Here is a 22,724-nt window from a genome sequence, read left to right on the forward strand (position 1 = left end):
CCGTGGTGATCATCTTGAGTTTTAGATGATCTTTGGACTTTTTCTGATATTTTGTGTTTTTGCTAGTTGTGATTATATGTTAAAGTTACTAAAACAGATGCCTTTTTTTCTTCTTCTTCTTCTTCTTCCTGTTCTCTTTCTGTCATTCTCTTTTGTATTAAGAAATATAGCCATTACAGTGCATAACCATGTTTAAGTTAATAAGCAAAAATCTTGGGTTTTTGAGGTGAGGAATGGTGCGCAAAAGTACACAGATCATAATATATGTAGAGCTAGTATGTTTTCTCTTACCTTTGCATAGGTGAATGTCTGGATTATGACCCTTACTTAATCTAATAACAAAGTTTAAGGGTAAACAAATAAATAAAATATGAGAACATTGAATATAATGAAAAGTTTTCCTTTAGCAATAAATGTTTCAGCTTGTCTTTCAGGCTGCAGCAGAGGACTACCTTTTTTTTCTCTTATATTTCTATGTAGATGAGCTGATGATAGGGCAGTAAAAGACAGGGTACTGGTTTCTTCAAGACTAAAATTTAACAATTTCTGAAAGCATACAAGTTGTTTCACATCTGAGGGGAGGATAAGGATATCAAAAAGAAGAGACACCAAGAAGTGTAAGTAAAAGCACAGGTTATAACATGCATCTTAGCATGGATAACCTCAATTTCAGGTTAATTAGGGCCTGTGTTAGCAGCTATTTGGCACAGATGTTCCTATTAGGAGGGTTAAACTTCATTATTTTAAGATATACATAGTTATGTGTGTTTGCACTAAGTTAACATGTTACAGGGTATGTTCAGGAGATGCATTTTTTGAGGGTTTTAAAACAAAAAGTCTTGTTAAGTGTGCCATAGTTCCTAATGTTAATGATAAGAAAATGTGTAAAGGATTAACCTGCCAAAGCATTAATGGGTGCATGTATCATAAAAGCTGGAAATATATAATAGGTGGGAATGATGGCTTCTTAACATAATGGCAACATGTTCCCTATTATCTTAGAATATGAATTATATCAGATGTATAGACAAAAAGGAAAGAACACTTACTTATATTAAGAAATGCAGAGTGCACATAGCAATGCTACAGGAGACACATTTGGAAAGAACTTGAACATGTGAATCTAACAGAGAAGATTTCAGATTGGAAATTCATTATAAAATTAGGGACAAAGGAAAACAGGAGTACTTGTATTAATTGCTAGAGGAGCTCCAGTAGTGATAGATGAGGAAAAAAAGATAATGTCAGATATATGGTAGTAATGGGGTACTGGCAGGGGATGAGTATTGTGCTGGCATATACTTGTATTCTACCTAAAATTGCTATTATGGAGCTGAAAATTTTTTTGAAGAAATAATCAGCTTTCAGAAGGGAATACTAGTTATACATGGGGACTGGAATTTGATTTGCAACAGTGGGGATGTATCTTGGAGAGCCTAGAAAGGAAAATATAATGAAAGAGGATAATCTTCTGATGAAATTTATGAAAATATTTTGTATGAAAGACGTAAATTCAGTAGTAGGAGCTCAGGAGAATTTAGATATTCTTCCCCAGTTTGCAATAAATGGGCTAGACTAGACAGACATTATATTTCACAGAAATAAGTGCATTTAATTGCGAACTTTGACACACATCCAATAACAGTTTTCAATCATGTGCCAATAATTACTAAGATAAAAATGCAGGGTAATGAAGTGAAGATGAGACACTGGTGCTTCTACACCTACCTGTTAAATAGAGAGAAATTTAAGAAATACATACATGCATACAGATGTTTCAAGCACTGGCATCGATGCCCTTCTAGCTTGCCAGTGGGTAGTGGAAATTATCCTGAAGTTATTAGGAGAGATAGAAAGTACTCTAGAAGTTATAACTGAGTGGGATCAAATGAAAGCAGAGTTTAAAAATAGGGTAGAAATAAAATAAAAGAGATCTGGTTACGAAGTAATAAGAATTATTTAGAGTGGCTAACAAAAGTTAAAGTATTCTAAAATAAGGGGAATCGCAGATAAGAAGTGGCACAATCACAGAGTGCTAAAGAGAAAATAAAGGAGGGTCTGGATGATAGGCATGAGTTTAGAAAGATTCCTGTTAAGCAATGTTTTTTATGATAACTCCAGAGCACAAAACTTTAAGCACAAGGACTCGGGCAAGAGAAAGTAGAAGGAGTTGTTTTAGGGAACCTATAACAAGAAAGATAACCAGAGATCCTGTAGAGGTATTACAGAGGATCTACATTCATTGAACGAAAGTATGTTTCAATGAACGTGACTTACCTGAGCTGATTTCACCAAAACCTCTGCATAATGAAAGCACGGGCTATCAAATTCCTTTTCCTGTGAAAGGAACCACTTAGCCATCATGGTAGCAAACTAAAATGGGCCAAACCTAAGCCCATCAAAGTGGGGGGCTGCACTCCCCCATGCCCCACATGTGCGGGGCTTTGCCCCCCATACCCCACTCCCCACTTAAATATACCAACTTCAAGATCTCACTAAAGGGAAGAAAGGGCACAGTTCACCATGGTGGCCAAGTGATTTCTTTCACAGGGAAAGGACTTTGGCAGTCCCTGATTTCGTTATGCAGAGGTTTCGGTGTAATCAGCTGGGGTAAGTCACATTCTTTGAAACGTACTTTCATTCAATGAATGTAGATCCATTACAGGTATTTCTGAAATTTTATGAAAATTGGTATAAAGCAGAGAAGTGGAGAAATCAAGAAAAAGCTGAAATGCAAATATTTCTGAAAGACTTAAATATGCCAAGGTTAGAGGCAGGTGAGGCTCAACAACTAACAATTAAGATAGGAGGATACAAGATAAAATGGTGATGTATAACCAATCTGCAGGGATGTCTTCAGGAATAGATGGCATTCCTGTGGAAGTTTGGAAGTTAAGAAGGAATAAAGTGATAAAGATCGGGAAGGTTGTGTTTAACAGTATTTTAAAAGGGTGTATATTATATCATTGAACACTTAAAAAAGCGAACGCTGATTGATCGACCTAATTTAAGCAAAAGCTTGCAATCTCGAACTAAAAAATCGCTGATCCAAAACACATATACACAACACAAGCACACCAAACAAACAAAAATCCACACACATACACCTAAAATCTGATACCTAACCCTACACTAAACTATGCACACACCACTAACTACCCACTTACCTTAACCCAAACCCTAACCCTAAGGTCCGTCACTATCGCGCACTCACCTCACCCGCTCCCTAACCCTAACTCACTTAAATCCGCCCTAACCCTCATGTCCACTCAATCGCACACACACCTAACCCGAGCCCTAACCCTAACTCACCTAAGTCACCCTAACACTCACATCCACACAATTGCACACTTACCTGAATCCGACCGGTAACTTTCCACCATAACACTGAAAATACCGAAGCAACAGAAACGGACAACCGAATTCTTTCCCTAGGAAAAAATTTGAGTTTCTGCTGCTTCGATATTTTGCAGTTTCACGAAAATAAGTTCGATCAATCAGTGTTCGCTTTTTTAAGCGTTTGAGGATATAATATAGACCCTTTTAAAAGTAGGGGACGCACCAACATTCTATGCCAACATTGATAGATATGGACTAATGTGATTTTGTAGAAAGAAGGCAAACATTTGACAACATTAACAGAACAATGATGATCCGGAGGGAAGCAAAATGTAAGAAAATACTGCAGTTATTGGTGGATCTTGATGCAGAGAAAGCATTCGACAGAGTAAGCTAGGATTTTATGAGTAAGGCAGTGGAAGCATTTGCATATCCTGATAAAATAATATAGTTATTTAGAAGTATACTATGAAGGATCAGAGGCAAAAATCAAAGTGGGAATGTTCCTCCCTGATAAGTTGTGTCTGAACATTGGAAACAGGCAGGGGTGTCCTCTTTCCCCTTTGTTGTTTGCATTATATTTAGAACTATTAGCAAAGAAAATTACTGCTTGATGGGGCCAGAAGAGGATAGCTCAGTGTTGTTGAACATTCTGCGAAAGTTCTGTTTTTTTGTGATATAAAATTAATGAAGATAAAACAAAGGTTATAGCTACAAACTATGTACCCACACATGAGATGGTTCAGCAATACCCATATTTATGGAGACATGATAAAATGAAGTATTTAGGAGCATGGATTAAAAAGGATTCTGTTATGGCAGGTAAAGATATGTGGAAAGAGACTAAACAAAAAAAAAAACCTCTTGGCTATAGATAGTATAGCAACATGCAAGCACTAAAATGTTTTTAGTGCATTTAATTTTATACAATGGTCAGACAACTTGAAAACAAAAAACATTGGTGCAGAATCACAGAACCTCCATGTTTTATTTAAAATACGGTTTACAATCCAAGTTAAGCGCTTTCACCCAGGAATCTCCCAAGCTTCATCAGAACAGTTAATACAAATAATAATCAGCCTTTTATACATATTTCCTTACAATTCCACCAATGAAATAATCACATTAATAAATATGAGCAATCCTACCATATGGTTCAACATATTGTAATAGTTTCACTGATGTACTACTAGTGTTTAATAATAAAATATATATACATTAAAATAGTAATAGTACTAAAACTTGCTTAAAAAAAAATATATATATATATATATAAATATATATATATATATATATATATATATATATATATATATATATATATATACCATTTAAGTATTAATAGTGTCCTTAAATTAAGAGCAGCAAAATTATAACTTATTTTTTATACATGCCAAATATGTATTAATTTTATATGTTCAGTGATTAACATTTGTGAATTTAAAACTAATGAACTGATATATTTTAAGCTAGTTTTAGTAGTATTACTATTTTAATGTGTGTGTGTATATATATATATATATATATATATATATATGTGTGTGTGTGTGTGTGTGTGTGTGTGTGTGTTTTATTATTAAACACTAGTAGTACATCAGTGAAACTATTACAATGAGTTGAACCATATGGTAGATCCTAGAATAAAAACTTATAAAATATTGAATGACAACTATAGGAATCAATCAGGGAGTTTAGATTGGGAAGAGAGACAGGATGAGCCATTCACAAGTAAACAATGGGAGGACCTATCTATGGCTCCCAAATATGCAACAAAGTCTGGAAGAGTTATGATTTTTGCTTGGAAGTGTTTACATAGGTATTTTTATACCCCAAGCAAACTCCAAAGAATGTTTTCTCAGGTAGATGGCAAATGTTGGAGGTGTGATGGGGTTAAAACTCGGTGCATATGTTCTCTGAATGTAATGAGATGGCTCAGTTTAAAAATTCCCTGCAGAGTACTCTGTCAGGAATACCGGGCAAGCAAATGAGTCTAACTAAGGAATTTTTTTTTTTGATCTGGGGCTCAGGATCTTAATTGCCTGGACACACTAAGGCCTTGTTAAGTTTAATTCTGGTGGCTGCCAAAAAGCAATTACTAGAAAATGGAAATCAAAATCTAAACCAACTATACTTGAAGTAGTGAATATAGTAACATACTGCTATTTTATTAAAGGTGTTTAAAACAAACGAAAATGAATGGATGACCAGATGAACAGATGATGTTTCTATTAATATTTTTGTTTCTCATACATCTTTGTTTTGCATTTAATTTTTTTTGGTTTATACACCTGATGTTAAAGCTGCAATTGGTTTAAAAACAAAACAAAGTTTATGACATGTCTTTTGATGTTTTAGTTTCACTGGTGACTCAGTTTTTCTTTGTGGCCACACACAGAAAATTATGTAAACTTAGATGGTAATGATTTACATACACAAGCAAAATATTCACAATAATGAAAAACACTGTGCTTCTTTAGTAAAGCAAGTATTTTTTTCCATTATTGTTTCACTGCTAGATCACCCCAAATGTTAATTTTCAGTGCAGTGTATTCTACCTGTGAGGCATAGCTTAGGAATTGTCTTACTAGGATACAAGACTCCTCTGTTGTTGCACATAACATCTAAAATAATAGGTTATTACACTAATGTAGTAGTGAGGCATTGTGGGTTCAGTCTTTCATGATGTCACATCAGCAGTTTTCAGTTTCAAGAAAATTTTCAAGGGGCTGGGCTTTTCAACAAAACTAATTCCAAAAATGCCACACGTTTTTGCATCAAACACTGTACCATTCATTAAATTTAAATAACTAACCCTCAACAGTGAACGTTACTGAGTTATAGAAAGTGTGACAGTATGCTTTATTTTTGATTTCATCCCCAGTAGTATTTTTTTCATTCTCAGTTTTCTCCAACTGTTGTACATAGTCATACAGATTTCAGCATTTACTTTCCTTTTTGGTGAAGGTATCTTGTAGAATAAGCCAGCTTTTCTTTGTTATATAATCTTCTTTAGAGTTGCTATGAACGAGCGTCAGTCCATCTACAATGCACAGCCGCAGTACTACAGTCACGGTCTCAGCAACTGAGCAGAATAACAATATAAAAACAGAACCTAATATGTCAGTGAAGAGTGCAGGGAAGTGAGTGGCACACAGCATGGGAGAACCATGCATTTCTGTAGTGTACTGAATACTTTAAACTTATTGCCTCAAATGGTAAACAGCAGTGGGGTAAGGTAGAGAGGCAATAGCGCAAGGCAACACACTAAAGATATAATGCACATCATTTCTTAGTGTTTACAACTTGGACTGTTACAAGTTGCAGGATGTACAGATTTCTAGTCTATACCATCTGTATAAGCACTCAGGGATGGTGATGTACAATGTTACCTTGGCTGTCAATGTCATAGCTTGTGTGTTGTGCAGTTGTCTTGTACTGCAAGTGAGGCCACTATAAAGGATGACATGGGGTGAATGTGTACCCAAGATTAGAAGAACACCCAAAGTGGTCTGTGAAGAATTAGCCAATATTGTTTTCTAGTACACTGCAGGATAACAGTGCTTACTCTTCTTATAAACAGTGCACATGTTGCAATGCAGAGGGGATTGTACCTTTATGCTAAGGGTACCCTGTAGGGAAGCAATGAAAAGCACACAAGTCCCTATTTGGAGGACTAAATGTTTATCCTAAGGGTGCACTGCAGGGAAACACAGTACAATGCACATTAAGGGAAAAAAATACTTGTGCCTTCAAATGTTTAGAACTAAACACACATGGAGTTACCACATCAACAGACTCTGTAGTAAAATGGAAACGCTCCTGGCCATCATAAAAAGATGTCCACTTCACCACTATAAAAGGTATTTCCAACTGGTAAGTAAGTCTCTTAAACTTACCATTATGAAATGTAAGGCCAACTATGAAATTAAGATTGCAACTAATTCAAACAATAACCACAGGGCCTTCTTCAGCTATCACAGGGGCATTAGAAATAACCTACAATTCTGTACTCAACTTATCTCAAATGCTACCTCCTCCTTTGACTCCAAGGACACTGCTGATATTCACCTGGGCAATTTCTATGCTAACTTGACTCCGCCTACCCTCCGCCCATTCCCCACATATTGCCCCACTCGAGATCAAATTACACAAATTCCTTTTGACACTTTCCAGAATTGAAAGAACTACTTTCATAGAATGTCAGGTGTAGTGTATGACAGAAGAAAGCCAAAGAAGCTGAAAAGTAAGGTGTACAAAACTTCTGTGACCAGTACTACTATATGGTACAGAAACCTGGGCAGTTATGGCTGACCATATGAGGAAGCAAAAGGTGATGGAAATAAAGTGCCTGAGACAGGTGGTAGGATGCACACTGTGGGACAGATGCTCCAATTGCAGAAAAGATCAAAGAGAACAGCTTATGTTTATTTGAGTACATGTGCAGAAAAGAAGAAGACAATCTGATGAAGAAGATTTGAGATGGACTGGAAGAAGACTTGAGGAAACAAGGGTGTCCAACAAAGAGGTGGATGGATTGTGAGAGAGGAAATCTGCAACAGTCAGGCATGAGTGTTGAAGAAGGCAGGAGTGTGGCATTGAATTGAGAGAGATGGTGACAGCTAACATGACACCACAACCCCATGTAGAAAATGGGAAAAGGGGGATTGATGATGATTTCATGGGTCCTGCCAATATCACTGGATGTCTACTCATCATCATCTCCTTTTCAGCTTATTCCAGTTAAGAGTCACCACAGCAGAACAACGGTCCACAGAACAATTGGCAGTGGAGTTTTATGGTGCCGAGTTGCCAGCCCGGTGCCCAACCTTCCACAGAAGGCACACACATGCACACACTCACACCTAGGCCCAATTGATAGTGCCCAATCCACCAACAGCATGTCTTTGGGATGTGGGAGGAAACCGGAGCACCTGGAGGAAACCCACGTGACCACAGGGAGGACATGCAGACTCCGCACAGAAGGCACCCCAGCTGAGAATTGAACCGGAGAACCTCTTGCTGTGAGGCAGCAACACTAACCACTGAAATACCACGGCTGCCCGATCACTGGATGTCGACTGAGAAGTATAAAGTCCCACTTTGCAAAACCCCTGCATCAACTCAACAGCCTTTGTCTCTCCACTAGTTATGTCCCGAGGAGTGGAAAATGGAAGTTGTGGTGCCCTTGCATAAAGGTCGTGCCTCTACTGAACCGGAGAATAACAGACCTATTAGTTTCACTAGTATTATTTGCAAGGCTCTGGAGCATATTATTGGTGAACAAATAAACGATATAGCTGATCTTGTATCCGTGGATACACATCAATTTGGCTTTGTAAAAGGCAGATTATGTCTGCTCAACCTGGCTGAGTTCTTTGAAAGAGTTACTGAGGCCATGAAGAAGGGGCATACAGTATACACTGCTTATCTAGACCTGGCCAAAGCCATTGACACTATCCCCCATGCTGGAATTATTATCCCAACTCAACATTAAGTCATACATAGTATACTGGATTGGTAATTGTCTATCTGGCAAACCCATATCATTAAGGTCGGGAGTATTTGCTCTATACTGAAGAATGTCACAAGTTGTGTCCCATAAGACTCTGTCCTAGGTAATCTCCTGTTTGGTATATAGTTCTGAAACATAAATGCCAATACCAAGGGACTTTGGCTAACCAAGTTGATGACTGCAAACTGAGGGCAGTTATCAAATCCAGTTACGATACTGAAATTCTTCAACATTTCAAACATAAATGCAATTTTGTTGGTTTTGTGCCTTGGTTTACATTTTATGTTGCAAAAGCAAAACCATTTACCTTTCTTTGTACTGCACTAGTGGTGCTAATTATGTTACGTAGCATGTTTGCATATGCATTTATGTACCAGATGCCTCCCTAGTATGCAGTAATATAACATCTGCAGCAGGGAATTTCTTTTAAGGGCTGTCCTAACTGAATATTTTGCATTCCTATTTAACCATATAAGATCTAATTATTCAAAAATATATAACTGCTGCCACATTGGAGTTTTCCTTTTTTTTTCCAACATGCATTGAGCTTCGAGTTAGTTATATTAAGTCAGTGAAAAAACTCAGCCTCCTGTACATTGCTTTGTGTGGGCACAGCCCCTCAGCTGGACCTTTTATTTCTCTGCATTAAGCAACTGCTATTTTCTCTAAAGAAAACACAACAGCATTCACCTAAAGAAATACTAGAAAGGTGAATATCTCAGTAAGGTACCTTCATTTAACAGGCAAAAAAATAAAACAAAATGCCCTTTACCTAGCATTTCTAACATGGGGCAGCGTATTGTATGTGAATGAATTACTTTGCAGCTTCCTATTTGTGGCCAATGTAAACTTTTCTGAGTGTTCTACAAGTATATGACAGTCACTTTCAGTAAAAATGAAAGAAAACTCATTATTTCATTAAAAATTATACATTTTTTGTTAGAAGGTGTATGATGAACTGTGCACAATGTGTTTGGCATTCCTGGTTGCATTTGTGTGTATGAATGTCTAAATGACCATACATGCTCCTGTGTTTGTGTGTGCATGCACATATGTGTGGGCATATATAATTGCATGTGTGAACATGCAATAACTGGGTTCCTAGGTGTACATAGTGACCTTCCTCCTCCTTCTTGAGGTACAGTGACAGCAGTGTTCATTGTATTAAACAAATGGATAAGTATGTGGACATTCTTCTGTACAAAATAGAGACTTTTTAGGTTTGATGAATGCAGTCTTGCTTTTGGGAAGCCTGTTTCTCTCTCTCTCTCTCTCTTTTGTTTTCCCTAATCCATGCCTTTTCTTTTTTCATAAACCGTGCACCTTTTGAGACTGCTGAAGTATGTACTCTACTGTCGCACTCAACTCATACCTGATCTGGTTGACTTAAGTGTTTCTGAGAAGTAAGTAGTGTAAGAATGTGGGAAGCCCATCTCCCTGAAGAAATTCCCTTAACCTTTGGCTATTGTTTGGGACTCTGAGATTTCTTTTTTTTTTTTTTTTTTTTTTTTTTTAATCAAATTCCTTTTTATTAAATATCTGTTCACAAAATATGCAGAAAAAGATAACAAGACATATACATGTGGTACAGTTGACGTTACAGAATGCATGCCATAAGCAAGTAATAGTTATTGCCCACTTTACTCATTAACATCCAAATTAAGTAGAATTACCATTTGTGTTACTACGAGGATATGCTTATATTATAAGTTAGTCCAACCATTTATGTTACTACAAGGATATGGTTATATTATAAGTTAGTCCAACCATTTGTGTTACTACGAGGATATGGTTATATTATAACTTAGTCCAACCATTTGTGTTACTACGAGGATATGGTTATATTATAACTTAGTCCAACCATTTGTGTTACTACGGGGATATGGTTATATTATAAGTTAGTCCAACCATTTGTGTTACTACGAGGATATGGTTATATTATAAGTTAGTCCAACCATTTGTGTTACTACGAGGATATGGTTATATTATAAGTTAGTCCAACCATTTGTGTTACTACGAGGATATGGTTATATTATAAGTTAGTCCAACCATTTGTGTTACTATGAGGATATGGTTATATTATAACTTAGTTCAACCATTTGTGTTACTACGAGGATATGGTTATATTATAAGTTAGTCCAACCATTTGTGTTACTATGAGGATATGGTTATATTATAACTTAGTTCAACCATTTGTGTTACTACGAGGATATGGTTATATTATAAGTTAGTCCAAGAGCTTTTATCATGTAGCAGTTCTCTCTTGTACATTATTTTATAATTTAGAATTACCATTTGTGTTACTACGAGGATATGGTTATATTATAAGTTAGTCCAAGAGCTTTTATCATGTAGCAGTTCTCTCTTGTACATTATTTTACAATTTAGAATTACCATTTGTGTTACTACGAGGATATGGTTATATTATAAGTTAGTCCAAGAACTTTTATCATGTAGCAGTTCTCTTGTACATTATTTTACAACTGCGAGCAATATTAGAGGTATAACATTAACCTTTATAATGATAACAATCTACTCTACTAAACCTTATATACATATATACAAATATGTCACCTTAATTATTGTGGTTACGAATCTCAACAAAGTGATGTATTTACTATCCTTACATAATTAACATACTGTTTAGGACAGTTTGTTAACATACTGTTTAGGACAGAATAACAGTTAATGCTTTGCAGTACCTTTGATAGTAGGTTTGGTTCTTCTGACTTTTTGTATGAAGCTTCTTGATCTTCAACAGTGCCTACCATACACCTGTCCATCTTAACAAATTCAACCCATCCAAGTCATCTTACTGGGACTCTGAGATTTCATTTTCTTAATTCTGCAGTTTGATAGTTTGAAGTAGATTGTAATTAAAAAGTATTAGGTTTTTTTTCCAATATATGTTACTTTACTACTTGTAATTGCCATGCAGAAGTCGTGTTTCATTCACTCTGTTTTACCATGAGGTTTATTTTACACTTCTAAAAAAGACCAGACCAATTAAATCCTTGTTTTAAGAAATGTGTATGTCTGACTGAGTAGTGTTATATGTACGTGTCATTCCTTGTTTTGCAGTATCCTGAACTCTTCTTTGAAGATGAGACAGAGCGTTGCAAGGATCTTTCGGTCTGTTTACTGCAGCAATGTACTAGCAGATTGCAGAGTACAAGTGACCAAGCCAGCGCCTCTTTGTATCTGTTAATGAGACATAGCTATAAGAAGGTCAGTGAGAAAACCATTTTACTTTTCTATTGCTTTTTTTTATTATCCTGTTTCCTAGTTTCTTATTCTTGCTGAGGATGTCCAAATTGGGAGAATTACTTACTCTGATTTTACATAAAGCAATCCAGACTTCATTAAAGTCTGTTTGAATAAAATTTCCAGTTATTGAATGCTGAACTAACACCATACAGAGTTAAATTTTTACTAAACTCTAAAATGCTAATGCTTTACTTAAATAGTGTAATTAAATAATTGATAATCATTACAGTATAAAACTTTTGTGGGTAACATATGTCCCTGGAATGGCTAGAATCCTAATTCATGGGTACAGCTAACCAGGACCAGCCTTAGCAATTCTTGGGCACAATTTGGACAATTTTGGTGAGTCTCTGAGCTGACCTGTTATCTACCATCCATCCTTCACCCCAACTCCCTTCTGATCTCTTGGATTTAAGATTATTTCATATTCGGTATGAGAAATATATGCTAGCAATTTATTTCAAAAATAAAACTTTATTATTTATTTATTTATTTATTTTATTTTACATTTGTTGACCGGGCTAGTCTAGCTGGAGATATTTCCATTTTCAGTAGAGGCCCGGGGAGAAAAGCTCCACATACTTAATAATAATATAGAAAAAACAAAGCAATAAGAGGCAATGCCACATACATTAGGAAGGAATTAACATAACATTGTACAGTAAACCATCAGGATTAAAAAATTGTGGAAGATAACATTTACATAACATTTGTTGGCAGAGTAGTAATGTAAAGGAAGAGTGAGAAGTGAGGTTACAAGCTAATAGTAGAGTATTAGTCTGGGTTACAGCAAGGGCATAACCATTGAAGTTTTAGGTGATTTTTAAGATTAAGTTTGAAGAGGGGAAAGGAGGAAATAGAGGTTAGGTTGGGTGGCAGCATGTTCCATTGCTTACCTGTGGTGGTGGAGAACAAGGAGTCACCAGCCAAGTTGTTAGATTTGGGTATATAAGCTAGGAGTTTATTAGAGGAGCGTAGGGAATGAAGATTGTTATAGGGTGTTATAAGATTGTTTAGTGTAGGTGTGTTGTTAGGTAGGTAGAAGATTTTATGAGCAGTTGTTAGTTGAGAGAGTAGCAGAGCATTTTGCAGTTCAAGCCAGTCTAGCTGATGTAGGTTGATGCAGTGATGGGTTCTATAGGGCTTACCAGTTACAAACCTTGCAATACTGTTGTAGGCTTTGGTAAGTTTGTTGAGATTGTTTTGCTTTAAATTGGTATAAATGGGAGAAGCATACAGGAGGGTAGAGAGTAAATGAGAGTGGGCAACGGTAGTTCTTGCTTTAGGGGTGAGGAAGGGTCTTATCCTATACAAGGAGCCTAATTTTCTGTCAATGGACTTAATGGTGTTATTAATATGATTGTCAAAAGTGAGTTTATTGTCTATTGTAACTCCTAATAACTTACAGGTCAGTTCAGGTGATATAAGGGTTCCATTACTAGCTAGGATGGAGAAGTGTATGGGAGGGGTCTTGTTGTTAGGAGTAATCAGAAGTAATTTGTTTTTTTTGGCATTCAAGAGTAAGCACCGGTTTTGGAACCATGTTTCTACTATGGAGAAGATAGTTTGGCTTAGAGATTTAAGCTCAGGGAGAGATTTTGCAGAACAGATGATAGTAGAATCATCAGCATACTATATGCAGGTGGATTGAGGAATAGCTGCATGAAGATCATTTATGAACAGAGAGAAGAGAAGGGGTCCTAGAATAGAGCCTTGAGGGACTCCTAGTAAAACAGGGAGATATGAAGACAAGTGATTTTGCCACAAAACAGCTTGTTTTCGGTTGCTGAGGTAAGACTTGAACCAAAGGATAGAATTAGAATCCAGAGAGAGGGATTGTAGGGTATTTATAAGTAGGGAGTGATTGACCATGTCAAAGGCTTTTGACAGGTCAATGAAGAGTGCAGATGAGAGGTAGTTATTGTTCCGGTTGGTGTTAATAGTATTGGTGAAAGATAGAAGGGCAGTGGTGGTGCTGTGAAAGGGTCTAAAGCCATGTTGGCAGCTGGCCAGGATGTTATTTTTAGTTAGGTAGTCTATTAGCTGATGATGGATACATTTCTCCAAAACAACATATTTTTTAGTTTACATTTTGTCAAAAACATGTTAAAATAAAAGTAAACTATCAAACTACCTTGGTAGGTTAAGTACACCACACACACACACACACACACACACACACACACACACACACACACACGTACACACACACATGCACACACACACACACACACACACACACACACACACACACTCATTGCCATCTCAGTAAGTTTTTGCAAATAATGCTAAGCACGCCCACACTCACTGCCATCTCAGTAAGTTGTTGCAAATAATGCTAAGCACACCGTCACGCCATGCTGTTCCGAAATAGAATAATTTGAAACATGAAACCCACCTTCCAAGCTGTCCTCATTCTGGAGAATATAGACCTCTATGCAGTTACTGAGACATAGTTTAAAGCTGTAGAGATTACCCAGGCAGTACAAAGCTTCAATACCTTCCACACATGTAGACCAGCAACTACAGATGCAGGGACTAAAGGTGGAGGTGTCTCACTCCACATCAATAACAAACATACCTCTCATTTGGTTAAACAAAATGATGCACTGGAGTTGCTTTGTGTCCGTACACAAAGTCCCATACCATACCATATCCTAGCAAGCTGTAGATCATCCTCTATGTCCCATGAAACCCATAGCTCATGTTTAGACCTGTTGCAGACCTTCATCATTCAACCAAATGCCATATTCATGGGGGACCTTAAATATCATTCTATAAACTGGGAATCCAACACAACCCCAAATTTGCAAGCACAACGATTTCTAGACTTTGTAAATGCAAACACCCTGGACCAGTTAGCTCATAATACAACACACAATACTAAAAATCTGTATAATTATCTATACACCATAAAACAAAAGGCAAGAAGGTAGAAAAAAAATACTATTAATTTCCTAGAGCCTCAGCAACTAATGTCTTCTAGGTGAACCAAATTGAGACAACAATCAAATAACATTTATAAGGGGGGGGGGAGCAGTGGTGCAGCAGTTAGCATTGTTGCCTCACAGCAAGAGGTTCTACGGTTCAGTTGTCAGCTGGGGTGCCTTCTGTGCAGAGTCTGCATGTCCTCCCTGCATTCGCATGGGTCTCCGGATGCTCTGGTTTCCTCCCACATTCCAAAGACATGCTTCTGGAGCATTTCTCCCCAGGTCTCTATTGAAAATGGGCTGTCTTCCAGTCAGACTTTCCCAGTAAACAAATCTTAAATAAATAAATAAATAAAATATACACATTTCAGTTCATCATCAACTAACATCAATTTACGTTTATAAGACACATACAGATATGAAAACCCATCCCTTTATATTAAATACTGCCAAGCACCTTCATTTTTAAACCCAGCTGGTGTCATGATTCTATATCTCAAAATCAGTCAAGCTTCTAAAGTGTTTAAGGCAGTCACATAATCACCACCCTTGCACAATTTAAGCTTTTTAGAGCAAAGAAAAACTATAATATTTTTACTATTGTGGGATTCCACTGCATGTGTGGCTACAGAAATAATAATATTTCTATTCCTAGTGTTGGAAAAATGCTCCTGTAGCCTTTTACTTGTCTCTTTATCTGCCTTGTATACCATTTTATAAATTCACAATTACAGCAGATAGTGTAAACCTCTTTAGTAGAGCAACAGGAAATCAAGTCCCCCAAGCTGTGTCTTTATCCATTAACAGGTGACTCTTGCCCGCACAACACATGCCTGCATATGTTACAGTTGTCACATTTAACATCCTAGCTGTCCTGACTTTAGATCTATTCACCTGTATTTTATATGACAACAACTCACCTAAATTTAAACCTCTACTATAAGAAAAGGTGGGGGATCTCACCAATATCTCTTTTAACCCGGAATCACACAAAAATATATGCCACTGCTTTTTAATCATATCAACAAATGTTGAGGTGAAAGTTGTATGTGTAGTTACACAATACAGCTGTATATGACTAACTTCATTTTTAATCCAAACCTTTGTATTATGTAGTCTAGACCTCATAATTGTAGCAGCACACCCTCTAAAAACTCTGTTCATACCATCTCAAATCAGATTTTTAGAATAACCCTGGATAGCAAACATTGTCATGTGTAATCCGTTAATACATTCAAAACCATATAATCTGTTGCATTATTTTTCAGTCTTATAAATTCACATAGGGGTAATAAACAAATTAGATGTGCAGGATGAGCACTGGCTGCATGCAAAAATGTATCAGCTGATGTAACTTTCCTATACTATTTAGATTTAATATTTTATCCATCCACCCCCTAAAACTTCACTCCCTCATCAGTAATTGAATAATCAAAACATATACCCCAATTGTTGCCATTTAACCTTTAAAGCAGATACCCTATACTGACCGTCTAAAAAAACTCCAGCTATACTCTGTCGCATATCATCTACTCAGAGGCGATCTCTGCTTAACATACAAGGCCATGCCAAACCCTGAGCTGTTGGACATGCTCCACGTAAAGAAATCCCAATCCCTCAGAGCCACACGCTCCAGGGATCTAAACCTTGTCATCACAATGAACAAAACATGCTGGAGGGATAGATTCCTGACCCAGAGACGCCCCATACTCCGGAATAGACTGCCCATACATGTCAAGCACAGTGCCTTATTGGTGCTCTTCAAAAGGAACCTTGACGATTAGATGGGAGATAGGAAATTCACTCCGGGGATCACGTCAGTCACCCTGCTAGACAGAGGTCCAGGGAAGTAAATATTGTGGGAAAAAATATCCAGGGAATTGTTATGGCTAGGCTTGTATAGGCCCTAGGGCTGATAGCCTAGTACCAACCTATGAACAAAAGCAGCAGCTTTTTGTCATCCTTGCACAAAAATAACAAATCATATATATATATATATATATATATATATATATATATATATATATATATATATATATATATAAACATATTCAAATGTAAAATCATCAAAAAAACAATACTCTCTTACCATAAATTCTCTTTTTAGCTATAAAAATATTTGCATAAGCCAGTGCAAAATGGGCATCCATAACTACTTAGCATCAAATTTGAATACATTGTGAACCAAACAAACAAAATGTAACAATGATAAAATACACACAGTAAACCGACCTTAATTTAAATAATGGAATGTGACCCTAATACTCTCAGTATGTTGTATGAATGAATATAAACCTAATATATCTAAATGCAACCAAAAATACCCATCACGCCATTGAAGCTGTTTAAATCTAGCCACTGCCTCTAAAGATTTGTTTGAGCCACAAATATTGTCAAAATACTAGCCAACAAAATGCCAACCTTGTCAAGAAAACCACCCATACCAGGAATAATAGGATGACCCAGAGGTTTCCAGATTGACTCATGAATCTTGGTTTTGCAGAAAACAATGGGATGACTGGAATACCTCATGTACAGATCCTTAAAGTTTGTATCACGAAGAAATGCAATCCTCTTTTCAACAAATTGCACTCATCATATGTAGTATAATTGATTAACTCCTTGACAATTGAAACATTTAACAAAGTATTACACATACCAATGTACTGTGTTCTGCCCATCACTGCCACTCCCACTTACCTGCTTTACACACAACTAACTTGTGTTTCATCACTTTTAACCATTGCAAAGCATTTAATTCATGCTGCATCAAGTTGCATTGCTTTGTTAACCTAATATGTTGTAAAAAACTAAACCGCAATTGACTTTCACACCCTTTCTCAAAAAACATCTATAATTGCACTACATCTGGCTGGAAGAAAATAAACTTTTATTCTGAACTTTGGCATAGGAATATGTTTATAGCCTTTATCTGGTACTGTCCTGTGACATTCCTCTACTAATAGCTCATTATTGATTAAATAAATCAGTAGATCAAATAGACAAGGATCACTATCATTAAATCAGAATCACTATGTCCCTCATTAGGGACAGACTCCAATATATTTTGTGTTTATAAAAATAATCACTTAGTCATAATTTCCTGTATAATCTAAATAAATCTACCACGATAGTGTCCCATGTTGGAAAATTGGTGGGAACAAATGGTAAATAAATAACACTTTCAGATAGTACATGGCTGGAAATATTAAGTACCTGTAAATCCTCAGTCGAGGAATGTCCAACAGTGTTAGTCATAGTACAGTGACTTTCTGAAATAGAAGGTAGCTCAGTTCTTATGGCACAAACATCAAAAAACTGAAAATTATCAGTCATGGTAATCCTCACATCATGAGCTTACCTGTACAACATTAAGTTCTTCTCGCACGCCCTAGTTGACTTACCTGTTGCGCACCATGTACTTTTTGATTCTCTGTTACAACAGCCCCTTTCCCCTGAATGTTCTGCCACAGTAAAACCGTTAGTTCTCACATCATCATATGATACTGAATATTTACTAAATGCATCTTCTCCCTCTGAAGCTGAAGCTGATGTCGACAGTACACTTTCACATTCACTAGTAATGTCACTGTGTGAGGCTCGTTCGTATCAGAAATTACAGTTATGTCAAGTTCCATTCTCAAAATGTTGCTGCCAGGAAAACAATTTATCATTAGCGTAATAATCCTGATCATTCTGTAACTTCTTATGCTTTTGTTTCAGAACAACTATCTCCAATTTATTACACTCCTCCATAATTTCTATTAGTTTAGATTTGAAGAAGTCCAACGGAACTTTTGATTTTAAGTTCACCTCCACCTACTGAATCTCAGTAACCAATTGTGTATGTTTCCCCTATCATACTTGGTAAGAACTCTTAATCATTCAGTTGTGCACCACAAGCTAATGTCCTGCTATTTATCCCCTAAGTCTGAATCCTCACCTACAAGAGAATATGCAGGGTATTTATCAAGATAAAAACCTCTCAGGGTTAAGTTCATTTCTGTCACTCGTTCATCTCTGATACATAAAACAAGAAGGCCTGGGGTTTCGTTCAGATGTTTTAATACATACAAACCCATCAGGATGGATAGCAGCATCATTAAATACGAACAAACTAGTTAACAGACAGAGCTTACATACATACATGCTTACATCTCAACAGCTAACTACAAAATGGCAGTCAGGCTCGCACGTGTTCAGTTTTTATACACTTGTGCAAGCCCTTGCGTAGCTTCTTAAAGGTATATACACACATATTGCTCTACATCCTCTCTCTTAAAAAAGATTGCCCTTTATGCAAAACAATGTTAGAGCTAGACATGCATTACTATGTACATTGGAAACAAAACACAATGTTCATGTCCAGGTTACTTCATATCTGCTACAGGGTTTAGAGATTCGACCATATCTTGTAACATAACAATTAGGACCAAATTTAGCAATAGGGACAGTCTGCGGTGTACAACTTGTATAACGAAGTTCTGGATTCATCATAGAAACACAAATATCCTCTGGAACTTCCTCTAGAATTGGAACACCGGACAACACACTCTGATATAAACAGTCTTTCACACAGGCTATGTGCTGTAGTATAGGCTCAGACACAGTGGTCTCAAATGTTTCTGATTCTGCCTAAAAGTTTCTCTTTCTTGATTCCACAATATGCATCTCAGCTCTGGACCAGTATTCTTCATGACACCAATCCAGTCATAACCTTTGGACATTTGCATCCTTACCACTTCTCCTTCTCGTAATGGATTGAGCGGTTTACTAGTCTTATCATTGTAGGACTTCTGGGATAGCTGCTTCTTCAACAAAATGGCTTTCACAGATTTGTTGTTCTTGACACATGGAACCAACAATTGACTACTGATTGGCAATGTGGTTCAGCTTTGTCTCAACAGAAGTATCTGAGGAGGTGAACCAAGATGTTTATCATGAGGAACATTTCTGAGATTCAAGAGATTCAGGAAAACATCGCTATTGTCTCGTTTTGACTTCTCAAGTAACTGTTTTGCACTTTGAACTGCACCTTCTGCCAAACCATTTGACTGCGGGTACTCTGGACTATTTGTGACATGAGTTAAGTCCCATTCTTCAGCAAATCTATTGAGCTGTTGGCTTGTAAACTGCATGCTATTGTCAGAGATAACTTTGTGTGGGCTCCCATGAAGAGCAAAATGATGCTTCATCTTAGTAGTGACTGTACTGGATGCTAGGTTAGGAAGCAGGTCAAATTCGAACTAATTGGAATAAGAGTCTTCTAACACCAAATAATGTTGACCATTCCACTCGAAGATATCAGTGGCTACTGTTGACCAAGGTAGCTCCAGAATCTGGTTAAGCTGAAGTGATTCCTTCTGTTGATGTGGCTTTGTACTTTTACACACTGAACAAGATAAAAGTGCTGTGTTAATGTCTTGTGGCATAGAAGGCCAAAAATACTAGTCCTCTCTCCCTTTGTTTGGTGGATTTGGCTCCTGTGTGAACACAATGCAAGATAGCAATGTACTCTGGTTGCAAAGACTTTGGAACAGTTACTTGTGGACCTTTCATGATCATACCTTTGTCAGACAAAAATCTCATCTCTGTATAGAAAATAAGGTTGCACTTCTTGAGATAAACTAGATTGCTTTGATGGCCATCCTTGATTGATAAAGTGATTGAGCCTTTGTAAAACTGGATCTGTAGCTGTGTGATCTCTCAGCTCATCAAGACATGTGGAAGAAAGATTTCTCACTTCCATGACTTCAGAATCAAGGTTCTCATTCTTGTGCTTTTCATGTGGTGTTTCTGGGTGATCTGAATAATGTGTCAGTGAGATAGAGAAATTTGCCTTTCTTGTAGACAACATTGAAATTGTACTTTTGCAATCTCAGCATCATACGTTGCAGTCTGGCTGGAGCTGAATGCATTGGCTTTCTCAGGATAGTGAATAATGGTTGGTGGTCCATTTCGATCTGGATAGGTCTACCATAAACATAATCATGGAACTTCGAACATGCAAACACAATTGCCAAAAGCTCTTTCTCTATCTGGGCATACTGCATCTCAGTTTGGGTAAGTGTCAGATGCGTAGGCAACAGGTTGATCCTCTTGTAGAATGACTGCACCAAGTCCAAATTTTGAAACATCACAGGAAATTGTAACTGGTTTGTGAACATCATAGGATACATCTTTACATGTCATCTCTCTGAGTGGTGCTGATATTTAGCTCAAGTCTGGAATGAACTTGCCTAGGTAGTTGAGCATGCCAGGAAAACATTGCAGGGCTTGAACATTGTCTGGAGCTGGCATCTCAGAATGGCCATTTGCTTTGAAGGGTCTGGTCATAAGCCTGTATTTGTAAATAAGTGACCAACATAAGTACCTTCTTGTAGCCTGAATTTACATTTGTGTGGGTTAATCTTAAGATTCACTTGACGTGCCCTTTCTAGAAAGTTTCTGAGGTTTCTGTTATGTTCTGCTTCATCATGACCTCCTACTAGTATGTTGTGTACTATAATAGCACAAGGATACCCAGAAAAATGTGCTCCATTGCACGCTGAAAGACTTCACTTGCAGAATTTATCCAAAATGGCATTTTCAAAAATCTGTACCTACAAAATAGAGTACTGAGTGTAGTAAGCAAGGAGGATTTTTTGTCAAGCTGAGTTTGCCAAAATGAGCTCTTTACATCTGAGACAGAAAAATAGTGGCATTTGGCATTAAGGCTGCAACTTCTTTGACTGTGTGCATGGGATGATGAGGTCTTTTTAGTGCTTTGTTCAAATCTCATGAATAAATACATATTCTGTTGTTATCTGAGCTTTTCTTATGAGCTACCACCATGGAAGATACACATTCAGTTGGAGTTTCTACTGGACAAATCATACATTGTCGTACCATTTTATCGAACTCAGCTTTGACTCTGTCCTGCATGGCTGTTGGAACTTTACACGCTTGCCTGATAACTGGATGACCTCTGGGTCTAACCTCATGGAGTACACAACTGGAAGTTTGCCTAGTTTGACTTGGAAAAGATCAGCATAGGTAGAAAAAATGTGCTGGGCAAAATTAGAGTAGTGGTCTTTTAAGCTAACTTGGTGGACTTCCTTGTTAAATTAAAGCAGTCCCATTTTCAAACTGTCTCTGAGCCCTAATAATGACTGGACGTGCATCTTGACCACATAAAATAATAAGCCACAGCTTCTTCCACCAGAGTCACTTGAAAGCACTACTGAGCCTTCAGTTTGAATTTCTTACCTCCATAAGCAACAAGTTTTGCACACTTTGCCAAATCAAGCTGTTCACCTTTACACACTCTAGCAAATGTTTCTGCTGAATAACATTGCATTTGGAACCTGTGACAACTTTGAGCTCTATGGGTTTGCCATTTATCCCAACAGTACAAAATACTTCATTCTTTGCCCTTAAATCTACTACATTGACCGCTTCATGACACACCATCAACATAGAGAGTAGAGTTGCCAGAGTATAACTTTCTTAAAATGTTCTCTTTTAATGAAATAATGTAGGCCTTTTGATTTAAAAAATCTTTTGAAGTGATTCCATTTATTACATTTGTGGCATTGCTCACCAAAAGCTAAACATTTCTCTCTTTTAGATTCATGACTTCTACCACAATTATGACAGTTGGAAATTAAACTAAGTTGGGCCCCATGCTTTGATTG

The 22,724-nt window shown here is 37.0% G+C and overlaps 1 protein-coding gene across 1 annotated transcript in view; it reads left to right on the forward strand.

Annotated features, from left to right (window-relative positions):
- LOC122787839 (dedicator of cytokinesis protein 7-like) overlaps positions 1 to 22,724 on the forward strand; it is a 4,057,077-nt gene that overhangs the window by 3,495,335 nt on the left and 539,018 nt on the right. Inside the window, exon 36 of the mRNA XM_044054755.1 lies at positions 11,933 to 12,079. Within this exon, the coding sequence (XP_043910690.1) occupies positions 11,933 to 12,079 (147 nt within the window). The remainder of the gene's footprint in view (positions 1 to 11,932; positions 12,080 to 22,724) is intronic.

The sequence above is a fragment of the Protopterus annectens genome, chromosome 13.part0 (genome assembly GCF_019279795.1).
Source record: "Protopterus annectens isolate FY-2018-M chromosome 13.part0, PAN1.0, whole genome shotgun sequence".
Lineage (NCBI taxonomy): Eukaryota > Metazoa > Chordata > Ceratodontiformes > Protopteridae > Protopterus > Protopterus annectens.